At 45.4% G+C, this 14,823-nt stretch overlaps 1 protein-coding gene across 1 annotated transcript; it reads right to left on the minus strand.

The window, feature by feature from the left end:
* Positions 1-606: 606 nt before the first annotated feature.
* LOC108036564 (membralin) lies at positions 607-14,627 on the minus strand. Its single transcript, XM_017112812.3, has 13 exons — positions 14,356-14,627; positions 14,218-14,300; positions 14,001-14,147; positions 13,848-13,940; positions 13,584-13,786; positions 13,359-13,524; positions 13,132-13,294; positions 13,016-13,073; positions 12,870-12,953; positions 12,666-12,798; positions 4,399-4,498; positions 3,386-4,073; positions 607-2,540 (listed from the first exon to the last, which is right to left on the minus strand). The coding sequence occupies exons 1-13, from the start codon at positions 14,491-14,493 to the stop codon at positions 1,765-1,767; spliced, it is 2,832 nt and encodes a 943-aa protein (XP_016968301.1). The 5' UTR covers positions 14,494-14,627; the 3' UTR covers positions 607-1,764.
* Between the last annotated feature and the right edge of the window lie 196 nt (positions 14,628-14,823).

The following is a 14,823-nucleotide window of genomic DNA, read 5'->3' on the forward strand; positions in this document are numbered from 1 at the left end:
AACTCCATAGATACAAACGCGAAATATCTTTCAATAAAATGTAACTATGCGATAATAAAAAAAAACAATTTTAATGTCTTTAAGAATAAAAATTTTAAATAATATGCCATTAAAAGATGATCCCTTTCTAGTTATTTAAACACCCCCCCATAATCATCCCTGCTTCGTATTTAATAAAATCCAGATCCAAACGCGAAATATCTTTCAATAAAATGTAACTATGCGACAATAAAAAAAACAATTTTAATGTCTTTAAAAATAATAATTTTAAATAAATGCCATTTAAATATGATCCCTTTCTAGATATTTAAGCACCCCCCCATAATCATCCCTGCTTCGTTTTTAATAAAATCCATAGATACAAACGCGAAATATCTTTCATATCACCACCCCGAATGTTTTTCGTTCAGTTTTTGTTTAAGGCAGAAGTATGCAAATCAGCCCTCAACTTCCGATGCAGTATAATTTGTTTGTGTTCCAGTCAAATTTAATTTCCCGCGAAGTCCATTAACATTTATGTAAATTACACAATCATTTTCGGATTCATTAGACCCAAAAAACACCGTCCAGCTGGAATCACTCAGCCCCACAACAAAATGGGCGCACTTGATTTATGTCGTATATTTGTATACACATTTAGAAATAACATTTTTTAGCAATAGCAAATAGTCATAGCTACTAGTATTAGTTTAGTGTGTAAAGTTAAGAATTTTAAACCGTTCTCGAACTTCGACTCCGACCTCCATTGCTTATTGAATAGTTCTTCAAACTTTGACGCCACACTCACTCAATCTCACATCGAATCAGGTCAGATCAGTGATACAATACCATGTACAAACTAGGGGTATACTTAAAGGAAAGCATAAAAGAAAACATAAGAATTACCAAAAAGGATTTCACAGATCTCGTATTATTATTATTGTGTCAAACATTCAACGATTTAGGTTTTATCTTTTTTCATGAATATTCACAGTGTTCTTTGCGTGTGATGCCTTTTTTGCGGTTTTAAAATGATATTTGACAAACAAAAAGTATATTAATTGACAATTCTATGGTTTTTCATAAGGTTAGAGCGAAAAGCTTGGGCAAACAGCAGAGGCATCGGCTGGGTTATTGGCCGGAAGGGCTTCCGGCTGTTTGTCCGCCGGGTTGGGAGGCGTGTCTGGGCGGGATTTCTAGGCGGAGCTTGGGGTTTTGTGGGTTAAAGGCTTCCTTTACAAAGTTAATTAAAAATGTTCAACGCATTTTTCTCAATAAAGGCGGCAAACAAAGATGGGCAAAAAAAGTTAAGTTTAAAAAGCGACTAGCTTGTGTTGTGTATGCATTGTGGCTGTATTTATGTATGGAGCCGTATGTATCCGTACGTGGGTTGCGGCCTCTCACGTATTTGGCTAATTAAAAAGGCGTGCAACATTATTAATATATGTATATGTATATCCAGACTTTTCCCTGCAGGTGCAAGCAGGTCAAGTACGCGTTTTCGTATCTCCTTTTTTTTGAGTCGGAGCTCAAGCACATACGCTCGTGTCCCCCATTCGGCAATATACCATCCACCCATCCATACCCTCATCCATCCATCCATCCAAAACCTTGCAGACATTCACACACTCATCCGAGCGGGGGCGTCGTGAGTCGTGGCTGATCTCCGGATATAAGTACACCAGACAAATTATCTAAAATTTACTAGCTCTTTTATGTATAACATCTTGTTATGTGGGTAGCTATTTTCGGGATGGTTGGGTTTGTTTTTATTTGGGGGCGCTCCTATTTTGCTGATGTTTCCGTTTCTGTTGCCGTTGCCGTTCCCGCTGCCGTTGTCACTTGGCTTGATGTATGTTGTGAAGTTTTCATTAGCCGCTGCTCCTCCTGCGCCTTGTGGTTTGTGCCGGCATTGAGTTGGCAATTTGCTGCTGACGTTGGGCTGTCGCCTTCTATAAAATCAACCGTTTGCCTGTCATCCATCATTGGCCTGGCTGCTGCTGCTAACTCTGTTGCTCCTGGCAGAGAGGATTGTTTTGACGTGGCAGATGCTGTTGCTGCTGCTGCCGCTCCTGTCGCGGGCTCGTCCGGTTTGTTTTGCTGCCCATGCCTCTGCTGCTGCTGGTCATTCATAATGCTTCGGACTTGTAGTGGGCAGCTTTGCTTTTCACCTGATGCCGCTGCTGCTGGGGGGGATGGCCCCTCCGCTTTCAGCAGCTCTGGCAAATTATTTTCTAATTGCCTCGCCTTTGGCTGGGTCTGATGGACATGGACGTGGGTGTGGATCAGGGTTCGTTGAGTGCTGTCCGTTGAGGGAGGTGCTGCAACAGTAGTTCCACCATCCGACATATTTATAATATCCGCCGCAACGGAATTTAGATTTTCCAGCGTCTTGGACATGCCCCCATCGTGCTGCTCCTGCTCTTGCTTTTCCTGCTCCGGACTCACCAACTCCTCCTCCTGGACGAGCGGCTTGTCTTGAGCTGCTTCCGCTCCCGTTGCTACTGCATCATTTATGCCCGATGTTGTCGGCTGCTTGCGTCCCTGATTTGTTTCGACATCTGAAATATGCAGGGAATTTGAAGGCAGAGTGAAAATAAAACAGGAAATGACAAGCGAAACATTTACAGTGAATATTTTCCTGCGAATTGAGAAATAATTTCATGCATATTACGATTATTGTATACCGACAAACAGACCGAACAGGCCAAAAGACAGGCAGACAGACGTAAAGACCAGCTTTGGTTCTTTGGCCATTGAATGTGCTCGCAAATGGAGGGCTCCTTGGATATCCCAACTCCAATCCGCCATCCGCCACTGCTCTCGTTGGCATTTATTGCCACTGAATCTGTTATTTGCTTATTTGTATTGCTTGTTTGGTTGTTACCCACCCACACACACGCCGGTCCGCAGGCGAAAGGGATTTCCCCCGTTTGTCGAGTGGAATTCAAATTTGAATTTATCTTCCAAACGATTTCACACACAGCCAAAAAGGACTTCGTGGCAACGAAAACTGCTCTGGCATCGGGAAAAAATGCGAAGGCTGACAGTCTTAGTCGAAGTTTTGATGTTCTACAAATATACACCCTTAGGGGTATTCGAAATCAACTAACTACCTCTTTTGAAAGAAATTAGCACCTAACAACCCCCTTAATTTAAATATACAAGCTTTGCTAAATGAGCTTTTCCTCAAAAAGGATGTTCAGCGAAAATAAACATATTTTGGGATTATAAAAAAAGAGGAATTCCTTTGAAAAGGCTCCTTTGATGCAGGTATTAACCCGCTGAAAGGGTATGCAAATGGTTGCCGCAAAAGTTAAGAGTTTAAGCCCCCAATGCGAAAGGCAATGAAGTGTGCTGGCCTGGCCCCACTCAATTAAGGCGAGGGAATGTCGCCAAAGCTCACCTGCAACATGGGTAGCTGCTGGCGTTGCTGCTGCAGTGGCTGCTGATGTGGCTGCTTCTGTAGCTGCAACATTGCCGCTGGCGGGTTCATCGGTGGCCCCCGCAGCCGCAGCCTCCGGCGCTCCGCCAACTTGGACTGCCCCGGCTGCTGCCATGGCCGCTGCTACCTGGTTGCGCAAGCCAGGTATATCAGCCACGTTGATACGCTGCAGACGCACCTGCATCAGGCGTGCGTTGCCGCCGTGCCCCAGGAAGACGCGTCGCACGGTGGCGAACTGCTCGCGACCCTGCAGCCACTGGCCCACCACGGGCAGTCTTCTCAGGTTGGCCAAGGCCACGCCCACGGCGGCAGTGGGTCCCGGCGGGCGCTGGGGCTCCTGATTCGGTTGCTGCTGCTGTTGATGTTGCCCTTGGCGCTGTGCTGCAAGTTGACTGAAGAGTCGAGTGACTATGAGTCGGGCACGTTGCATGGACGCCTGCTGGCCAACGGCTCCTGCTCCTCCTCCATCTCCTCCTCCTCCTCCTGCAGCTGCTGCTGCTGGTGCTCCTCCGTTGCCGGCTCCTCCTGCTGCAGCTGCCGCCGCTGCTGCTGCTGCTGCTGCTCCCTGATTGCGTGTGATGATGAAGACCTGGTGCTGGGCCATGATGGCCGGCAGCTCGTAGCGGTGGAAGAAGAACACCATCGAGTGCTGGAAAATAAGGAGATAGTAGGAGGGTGAGTCTCAGACAGATATATGGAGCGGCTGGAGGATGAGAGGTTATGCCACGGTCGCAGGGCACGTGAGCCGGGGTTCGGTCTGCACGTGAGCCTCTGCCCCGACTGGAAACAATGCCACAATGCCACCGAACGGAGACTGGAGCACAAGGAGCATGGGAGCATGGCAATTTGTCATGCACTTGACAGGCGTAAACATGGCCGGAGTTCGTTTCCATCATTGTCGCAGCGGCGTTGCATAACGCATTCATTACTCGCCATGGTTACGCCATGCGGCTACATGGAAATGGGGAGCCCACCTGGGTGAAGAGGTACGAGGAGAGCAGCGCCAGCGTCCTGTACTGTCCACTGAAGCGGTAGTGATACGCATAGAACGCGAAATGGTACAGGTAGAAGAATCTGCAAGTGGACAAGCGAAAAGGTTAGTGCCAGGACCGAACAATCGGCAGTCCACTGTCAATTCGCCATGGGAATTTTCCATGGTCCCTTATCTGGTATCTGGTTATGTGGTCTTACGTCATTATGACTGTTGTATTATGCCAGTTTAAATTAAACAGCTTAACCCGCTTTCCATTGGTAAGCCATTTGAACCCATTTTAAATTGTTAATCCATATTTATGATCGAATTTTGGCGTCTTAAACTTAACTATATACAAAGTTACTATTCGCCAAAATTTTTAAAATGCTTACTATCCCAAAGATATTTGTTTTCCCAAAATTTATAAAAACAAAAAAACAAAAATCGTGAAATATTTGATGTATAATTTCAATAACATGTAATCTTAATTTAATAAAATATAACATGTTTAATTTTCCTTTTTATAAACAAATTACAAAAATAGTAAAGACAGACTTTGCAAAGAATAATGCGGTATTGAACAGGTAAATTCGTTTATGAAAATTTTGCCAATCATGCAAAACATTAATACAAAATAAAAAACATTCAAAAATAATCTAATTTATCAATTTACAATTGCTAAGTAAAACTGATACCCCATATTATCATATCTCGGGCTGAGTGAAACATTTACCCTACTTAAGTTGTGTCAAAAGTGTCAAGCACTTTCGGAAACCGAGAAGCAATCTTGGCATGGAACAGATTCGCCTCACTTAATAGAGGGAACTATACAATCTGCTCACACTTGCTTTTAAAGCTGATAGAATTCGTGTCTCAAGTCCCGGAACCCACATCAAATATCTCCGATCGATGGGGTTAGATGGTTTCTTTCATTTTTGGGCGCGGGGAAAGCATGATTACCATTCAACAAAATTGTATTTAGCTGTCGAAAATAAAAAGCGAAAACATATTGGTTTCTGTTTTTCTATTTTTCCGCCACCTCCAAGCTGTTTTTTGTTTTTTTTTTCCTCGATGGGCTGAGAATAAGCTGCCGAGAAATGGGTCAGACGTGTTTTTTTGGTTGGAGCCGGAGGTCCAGGAGTGGGAGGAACCCATGACATAAGAGTAACAAGTAACAGTAGCCGAGGCGGACAAATATCAAAACGGCCAGGACAACAATGGCGGGGCAAACATAAAAAAATAGAAAAAAATAAAACACACTCAAGAGGATTTAATAATATAAATAATTGCTGGCGCTGTTAGCTGAATTGTTGCTGGCCAAAGACAACAAATAAAAAACACAATGGATGGCCGTAGCAACAGCGGAGGCAACAATAATGACAACGAAGGCGACTCATTGATAAGCAATGGACAACTGGACAGGGGGCATCGGGACAACTGGACAAACAGCTTGACAACCGGACAACCGGAACCCGGACAGAAGACCTTTTGGCGTGGCCGGCGGAATTCAACTTTAATTTATTTTTACAGGGCTGGCGTTGGTATGGGGATGGGAAAAGGGATAGGGTTTGGAGGCATGGCCATGATTGAGTTATGTTATTGAATTTAATTCGAGTTGATTGTGTGCACACACAAGCCCACGTAGCATCGACCATCGATATCAACAGCGACAAATGAAGACACACGACACGACTCTTATTTAGCAAGCCTTTCCAGGGCATTGCGCAAGCAGAGGAGCATTGAGCAGCATTATGGACACATCCCCGGCAAACGCTTGCCAGCAATTTCCTCAATTTCCCCCGCTCGCTGACACATGGCCATTCCGACACTCCGCACTCCATCCCGAATCCTCGGAGACGGGAAGAGGAAGTGCGGCCTGCAGACACGTAGACAACACTTATCGCCCGTTCGTTTCCGTTCCATTCGCTTTCCTAATGTAGCGTAGCGTTGACAAGCAGCAACTCCTTGTCCCCGCTTCCGCTCCTTTCCCTTTCCTTGGGATTCACCCTTTCCCTCCGCCAGGCGCAGCACTCTTCAACCACTTGCAATCGCCTCCGGGGCACAGTGCAGTGACATCAGCAAATCTCTCGTGGCATATCATTTAAAACCGGTATTTTTTCAAAAATAAAAACTAGAAAAATCTCTTATACGGACAAAATTCTCTATAACGGACAACTTCCTAAAATTGGCACAAATATTGTATCAAAAAAAATAAATAAAATTAGATAGCCTAAAAATTTTAGAATCTTCGAACTTCCTAAAGATATTAACTCCAATAAAAGATTCGCTCTTAGAAGTGTATGTCCAAAGTATGTTTTGTGACGATACAGCATTAACACAATTGGAGCTATAGTTCTGCACAATAAAAGTGGTTTTAGTTAAGCCTACTCTATATAAGTATCGAGAGCTAACTAAATATGAAAATATGATAAAACAAGAATAATTCCTAAGAATACACTGTATAAAATAATATTTAAAGCTTGTGTGAACATATCCCCTATTTTCTTAGAAAAACTACCTAGCAAATCTATCGCGGCATATCATTTAAAACGGGCATTCTGATACGGACAAAACTATTATATGCAAAAAAAACGTATACGGACAAAATTCTCTTTAACGGACACTGTATAAAATATTATTTAAAGCTTGTTTGAACATATCCCCTACTTTCTTAGAAAAACTGCCTTACAAGTAGTAACCCCCAGATCTTTTATAACCCTTTCACTGCAATGTCTCAGTCAGTCGACCAGTGTGCGACGTGGCAGGACGGATGTGCGCCAGGCAAATACGGTTGGCTTTCATATCCTTCGAACCGAGGACGGAAGTGGGCGGGCAGGGCAGGGGCGGAGGATGGATGCCGAATAGGACAACTGTTGCATGTGTCTGGTTTTCCGGGTGTGGGTGTGGGTACGTTGAGTAAGCACCTCAGCTCGACTCAACCTGGTGGCAAGTGTGTGAAACGTGGCTCTTGGTCGTGTCAGTTCCTCCAGCAACGATGATCCGATCTGCGTCATAAGTGTTTATTTGTTGCAGGTAAACAGAGGCGGCGAGCGAGTAGAAGGAGACAGAGGGGGTATTCGTAATAGTTAAAGTGCTCAATGAGCTTGTAAGCTCCACAGCTATGGTACGGTTGCTTTTAACAGCATTTGCATATATGGTTGCATATCTTCGGTGAGAGCTCTACGGCAGGGCTAAAAGCAGTATCTATGCCGGGAGATGCAAAGTGTTCAATGAGGGGTGCGATTCAAAGGCGGACTACCGGTGAATGCAGCTCGAAACTTAATTGAAATATCACAAAAACTGAAGTATTTGCTGTGCAAACACCATGGGTGCTCTCACTCGCTCGTCTCCTCCTGTGTTAAATGCGTGAAAACGACCCATTTTCGTGCATAAATTGGAACAGAGTTGTCGCATATGCAAACAGCAGACAAAGGCACGTTGCGCATACGCCATGTTAACAAACAAAACAAGCTGAAACTGAAACAAACAGAGCACAAACACTGGGACACACAGCACAAGGCAACACACACAACACACAACAATGAAGCGATTTTGCCTCGTTATGAGCACTCATCAACTGCACCTTTGAACAACACCCACCCAACACGAGGATACGCCCAGTTGAAGCCCCCCATCCACTTAGCCACCACCCATGAAAGCACCCCCATTCCCCTTCGAGCCACTTCTGTTGATGGGGGACGCCGCCCGCGCGGTTGGACAAAAGTTATGGCAGAAAAACAAACTTGACGCAATTATACTTTGCGTAACATGATCTCAATCAACACGAAAACAGCCAAAGGAGTGCAGAGCGAAAGGAAAATGCCAGCCTTATGCCATTCCCATGCACAGGGACAAAAGGTGATAGGATATGGTGCTTATTTTGATGAAATTCAGTATCAATACTATCACTTTGATAAGACACTCAAAAAAGTTTCGGTCGCCATTTTGCTTTTACTCTATAGCTCTCCTGCTTTTCTCAAAGCAATGAATGTCGCCATCTCTCTCTTTTCCCTCTTATTCGAGAGAGACAAGATATTGAAAGAGAGTAAATTCAAGAAATATCAGTTCTCAATATGAAATATACATTATTCATAGGCAAAAATAATACTAAATAAATTTACCATGCGTAGAGACAGTTTTAAAGTTTCTCAATAAATGATTATGATAGAAATGGATGACAAATTTACCTTGGAAAGAGAGGTTATTTAAAGATTACGTATTCAAGAGAACGCATTCTTAATATCAATTTGAAATTATTTAATGATAAAAGTTATTCTTTATATATAAGGATTCTCAGAAAAGAGTTCATTTTCAAATATATGAAATCAATGTCTTATCAGTACTTGGTATTTATTTGCTGTGTACCCCTTTGCCAGTTCTTCCGGGCAACACTTCACCATGGTTGCCAATGCCGTTGACGTTGAGGCTAACCCGCCGACACCGTGGCCACCTTTCGAGACCTCGAAGCGGCAACAATGGCAGGCGAATATATATGTTATATGGTCCCCAACCATTCTAAATACATATACCCAGATATATATATATATTCCCTATGTTTGTTAGCGTAACAAGCGTGTAAACAACTGGAGGAAAGCGGAGAAGCAGGCAGCTACTTGAGGCGCGCTACTGTAACCGACCTGAGCTGAACCCCTTCCCAAGCGGGCTCCTGGCATTTGCTCTTTGAAGCCCGGATGGGTCCTCAGCTTCCTGGGCGCGACAAACAATCTGCGCAGGACTCAGCCGGGAGGCGGAGGAGAATGTTGGGGAGGAGACGGGCCAGCGGGCAGGTGTTTCTTTTAGCTTTTCCTGTGCGTTTGCAGCTCATTTAATACGTGTCGTCTGCCCCGTGCCTGGCAACCAGATTTAAGCACAAAAGAAGCATTACGCGCCGCAAGAAGCCACAGGGCAAAATAAGAAGCCGGCTGGGAGTGAAAAGGGCTGAGTTGCGGGGGGGTTAAGAGTGAAGTCGGGGTGTCAGGGGCTTATTATAGGGGATGCTGAATATACGAGTGTAGCTAGGGGTAGGCGATGTCGGGCGGCCTCGTTAAACGGCGATTAAGCGGAGCCGAGGCAGTCGCTCCTTTGATGACTTTAAAGTCCCTTAAAAGTCAATTAGAATGAATTGAAGGCAATTGACAGGAAGTTCGGAAGGTTAGTTGGTTGGCTAAAAGCTAAAAGCTGGCTTTGTTGCCCCGCCCGACGTTGGCCACTTGACAGTTTTAAGCTGCCGCCGCCGTCTGCAATTGCCATTTGCAATTCACGTTGATTGCAACTTTTAGCAAAGTTTAAGTACACAAATTAGTCTATGCAATGAAATTAATACCATTTGGCGGACTGTGGGAGGGGCAGGGATGGGCTGTAGCTAAAAAGCGAAAAGCGCCGCCAGCTTGTTTGTCTTGTATGCTAACTTCAATGCCAGCCGGCTCGGGCCCTTGCTTCTGACTGCCTGCCTTGCACAGACCAAGTTAACCGCAAAAACAGGCGAGCAAATACGGAAGCGAGAGCAGAGGTCTCCGATCGGAGCAGAGTGGGCCCCACCTCCAGCTCCACTTCCACCTCCGCAGGCAGGAAGGAAGTCAGGAAGGAAGCAGCAGAACAAGCAATCCCGGCCCTGTAACCCATAACCGCAGGACCAACAGCGGCGCCAGAAGAACAAGACAAGAAGGACCCATTTGTAATGGCGAAATTCGGAATGCCCTGCCAAATATGTATTTACTTGCTAACCTAGTCTGGAATGATCTCTTTTACAAAGCAATTTCTGTTAGATATTCAAAAATCATCTTAATAATGACAATGAATATAAATTCACTTTTCTCTTCCTAAAAACCAGATACTTAACATATCAATTAAATAAAAACAGTTAGTAATGTAAAATATACATTGGAAATTGCATACCATTATTGGACAATGTTAAATTCATAATGAAATTCATTGATGAAATAAATATTAAATAATGTTGGATACACAGAAAAAGTTGCAATGTTCATTCTCTATCTTTAAACATTTAAACAAATCGGCTTAGGAATTGATTTATTTATTCAAACTGCTATATTTTGAACTATATTTTTTTAAAAATCCAGCTTGATACAAGTTTTTATCAAATAAGTTTAATAAAATAGCTTGATATATAGAAGTTCGAAGGTATTTCAACCTTATTAAGTGCATTAATAAAGCCTAATATAATTTCTTATACATGGTCCTGATACTTTGGTTTCAAAATCACGATACCCCGAAGTAAGCAACCCTCAAGAAGGGCATAAAAATACTGCTCCGGAAACCCCTTTCGCCGCTTGGGGCAGTCAATAACAGCAAAATTAAACCGTAGGAAAGCACACACGCTCCAACTTCCCACTCCCCATTTTCCCGCCCATCCGAAAACACCCTCCGGACACAAAAAACACTCACAAACATGCATTTATGGTTCCGGTGGAGTGTCCCGGCCATATGGCATATGGATGTGGATATGCGCCCGGACCCTGGGCTGAATTAATTTCACTTTAAGCGAGTGCCGAGCAGCTGCCCCAAGATGGAAGCTCCTTGGACTTGGACTTGGACCCACTCCCAGGCCCATGCCCATGCCCAATCAATGTCCTTTACGGCTACCTGGAGCAGGCAACATCAGATATTGTTTGCCATTCAATTGCACAGAAAAGGATTCGCCTGCGCCACCGCCCCGGTACATTGCAATTGGATATTTTTTCATTCAAAAGTTTTGCAAAAAGTTTGACAATCTGGTTGGGCAAATGATGAGTTATGCGAAACTCCAAGGAGCACAGCCCAGCAGCAGCAGACACAAAAGATATTTCTCGTTTGGCCAGGTGCACATCACAACCTCACAGATTAGTAGCCACGTAGTTTCGTAGGGCGACTATCATAGAAATCTGGCCAAAGGAGGGGCTTTTCATCTTCACCGGAGATATTCGAGAAATGCCCGTGCGTGCCTCGCATAGATTGTCTAATTTTCATTTCTGGCCTAGTAGCAACCCACACACACCGAGCAAAAGCGGGGTGTAGTCCAGCTTTAAGGCATTATGCCATCGTCTGGCCTTTTACCAGCTGCCATTTTCCAGGGGAGACAATCCACGAGACAATCTCTGGGCAAACAAGCGGGGCACATTTAAAATCATTCGCAGCATTGAATCATTAATGAACATAAATACGACAAGTGGTCCTCGAGGAGGCGAGGAGGCCATCCCAAGCCCACTTCTGGTGCCTCAGACCCATTTCGGAGCACTGATAGCCTTTTAATTCGGGGCAAATTACGCAAAATCAACACCGTCAGGCGGCGCGACCAGTGATTGAGGCTGGATGCATGCACATGAATTCATAATCAAGGCGCCAGGACCTTGGGCCAAGCGCTAGAAAGGGAATTTTCGAGTGTCTTTTTGAATTATTGATGGGCTCGGCCGCGTCGCTCAGCGCATCGTGGAAATTGATGTCCGGAAAAGTTGCCGAAAAAGAAGGAAGAAAATAATTTCCTGCGGCTGGCCGTTCTCAATTATGCAAAGTGCGCGTAATAAACCGCAAAGTAGCTCCGTTTCTGGTGAAGATGGGGTTGTCCGCTGTCGCTGGTCGCTGTCCGCTCCTGACGTGCATGGTCATTAATGTCGATCGAACCGGATGGAGCGGCTCTAAATTTCCACCGCTTTTTTTCCACCCATTCCCTCCTTTCTTTTGTTATAAGGCAGCGGCCAGTTTATTTAAATGTTTGCTAATGGTGCGGCTCAGTTTGGTGGGGAGCTATGTGCCATGATGGTGGCTATGTGGAGAACAGGCGCTTGGGTTACGCTTGTTGACTTAAGTGATGAAATTCTCTGTTTGCCGGTGTCTGTGTGTGAGTGGGTGGCTCTTTGGTTCTTCGGTTGGCGGGCTGGGTGGAGGGATGGCCACTGGTCGATTTGTTCTGGCCCCGGGGGAGGCTTGCGCAAGCCAAGTTAATTTTCAAATAACAACCAGCGGTCGGACTGGGAGACGGGTGCAAAATACCCGGGATGAGACCAAAACGAAGGAAAATATGCGAACCAAACGAAATGAACTGTTAAGTGCTGACGGCGAAGGTGGGCCACTGGAAATGGGTGGGCTTGGGTTGGCTAAGATGCCGGGTGGAAGCTATTATCTATGGCCCGGCAGCGGCAACATAGATGCTGGAAAGGATTGCAGACTTAATGTAATTGAATTTGTCATTTGTCCGGGCCACGGACGATTGCACCGGACAAAAAATAAATATATTCTTTGGCATTCCTTTTTTCAGATAGTTTTGGTACGCACCTGAGCCAATGACGCTTGGTGATGCTCGTGTGACAGCAGATGGCATCATATTGATCCGCAATCCAGACAATCAGTATGATGTAGAAGGCCGTGGTGGTGTCATTGAAGAACTCCGACATGATAGCTTCCATTCCTGCAAGAAGGGCAGCACAGAAGGGTTAATGGCAATGCAAATTAATCAGCCGACTGGGGGTTTTTCCACACCTACGAGCGCCAGAATGACGGTGAGCAGAGGAGCAATGGGAAACCGGGCGGAGACATTGTACTCCAGCATCTGCAGCAGGTCGACTGGGAACGAAAATAAAATCTTTATGGTCTATCAAACTTTGCGGGGTCAATGATTTCACTACCTATAAAGATAAAGATCTGGTGATGCGAGTAGCGGAGCAGCATAGACACTGAAAAGGTCTGAAAAGTACAAATCTATTAGTAAGTTCTTAAATTACTTGAATCCCAAATGACTCACAAATAGCAGCATCACACAAAAGGCAGCCGGATAGCTGCTCCAGGCGGCCCACCACATGGACACGAAGCGATAGTGCTCGCCGGTGATCACATTGCGCAGGTAGCCCTTGTTCTCCTCCTGCTCTGCTATGGCTCTTACCGAGGCCATTAGTAAGTCATCATAGCTGAAAAAGTAGGGGAGTTGTCAGCGAAATACAATGGAAACTTATTAAACAGGTGTTTTCGTACCCCAGCAATCGTTTGAGCAAATATCTCGTTATACTATCCCCGAAACACTTGTCCGTATTGGGATCCAGTTGGACAGTGAGCACGGGGATGCGTAAACGCTTTCGCGTGGAGGAAGACAGTCGCAGGTGGCCGTACTCCAGCGAATACTCCACAATGTACTGCTCCTCTGCAAGTGATGATTTTATCAGAAAGGTTTAAATACAATCTCATTTATGATTGACAAACCATCATCTTCCTCGTTCTTGAGCTGTATTGCATTGGGATGGTCGTAGGTGTCCAGGATGTTGATGGCATCGAAGTAGTAGTACAGCGATTCGTTGCTGTAGGCGAAGGTGGGTCTGACGGGTAGTCCGAGCTTGCCCAGAATGGACTCGTATCGCTTGAGTCGGTCGTGGTTTTGATGGGTTTGCGGACCAATGCCGTAGTAACTAAAATGGAAAGATATTATAAGTTTAACCAAATCAATTAGAGAGATATCTATATGCTCACTAGGAATCCTTTAGGGAGCGCACTATTTGCTGGTCCCGCTTGATGCCCTGCCAAATGGCCCGCTTCTCCGACAGATGGGGTATGATCTCCACTCTGCAAAGGGAGTACTTGGTTAACAATGACTATAGAGGGAAGCCAAAAGGTAGTGCCTGCCTGATGACGCCTTCGCGGGGCCAGTTCTGAATCCCCTGCAGGCAGGTGCAGGGATTCTTGATGAAGGAGTTGTGCACGTAGATGAGCGTGAAGAAGAACAGCAGGGCCTTGGCCAGCAGCAGGAACTCGATGGTCAGCTGCACCTTCCTGGAGGCGGGGGAGGAGAGGTGCATATAGAGATTATAAGTGGGCAGATAAGGAGGACAATGACTCTTACCGTGGAACCAATTCCGCATAGGCAGCCGCTGCCCGAAAGTAAATGGCATGGAACAATCGGTCCCGCATATTCATCATGTTGTTCTGCAAGATAAGGGTGTTACAGACCGCAGGGCTGCGCCTTCCAGCGGGTAATTACCTGGCCACCACCACCAGCGCCGCCTAATCCGCCAGGTAGCACTCGGTTGCGCCCGTTCCCATTTACATTCCCGTTGATGTTATTGATTGCGTTGGCCACCGCGATCTCGGCCGCGTTCTCCGGCAGCACAGCGGCCATGGCTGGGGTTGAAGGCTGTTACTTCCGCGTCTGGTTGGCCGCTCTTCCGCAGTCCAATCCGATCTTGGTCTTCCAAAATATCTCCAATCTTAATCTCAGAGAGAACCAACACAACATGACCACCTGCCAGTGTTGTGAAAGGAGTAGTGCAGTATTTTCTGAATCAGATTTCAGTATTTTTTGTTGAAAGAACGAACTGGTTCACAGATATATTACCGGTCACTTGAGCAAAGCACAATTTCGAACCAGTTCCAACGGTTAACCGCAAAAGTTTAGCCAGTTCCAGCCATTATAGCGCGCGAAATTCAAATTTCAAAATCCCCCTCCCCG

This window comes from Drosophila biarmipes, chromosome 2R (genome assembly GCF_025231255.1).
Source record: "Drosophila biarmipes strain raj3 chromosome 2R, RU_DBia_V1.1, whole genome shotgun sequence".
Taxonomy (NCBI): domain Eukaryota; kingdom Metazoa; phylum Arthropoda; class Insecta; order Diptera; family Drosophilidae; genus Drosophila; species Drosophila biarmipes.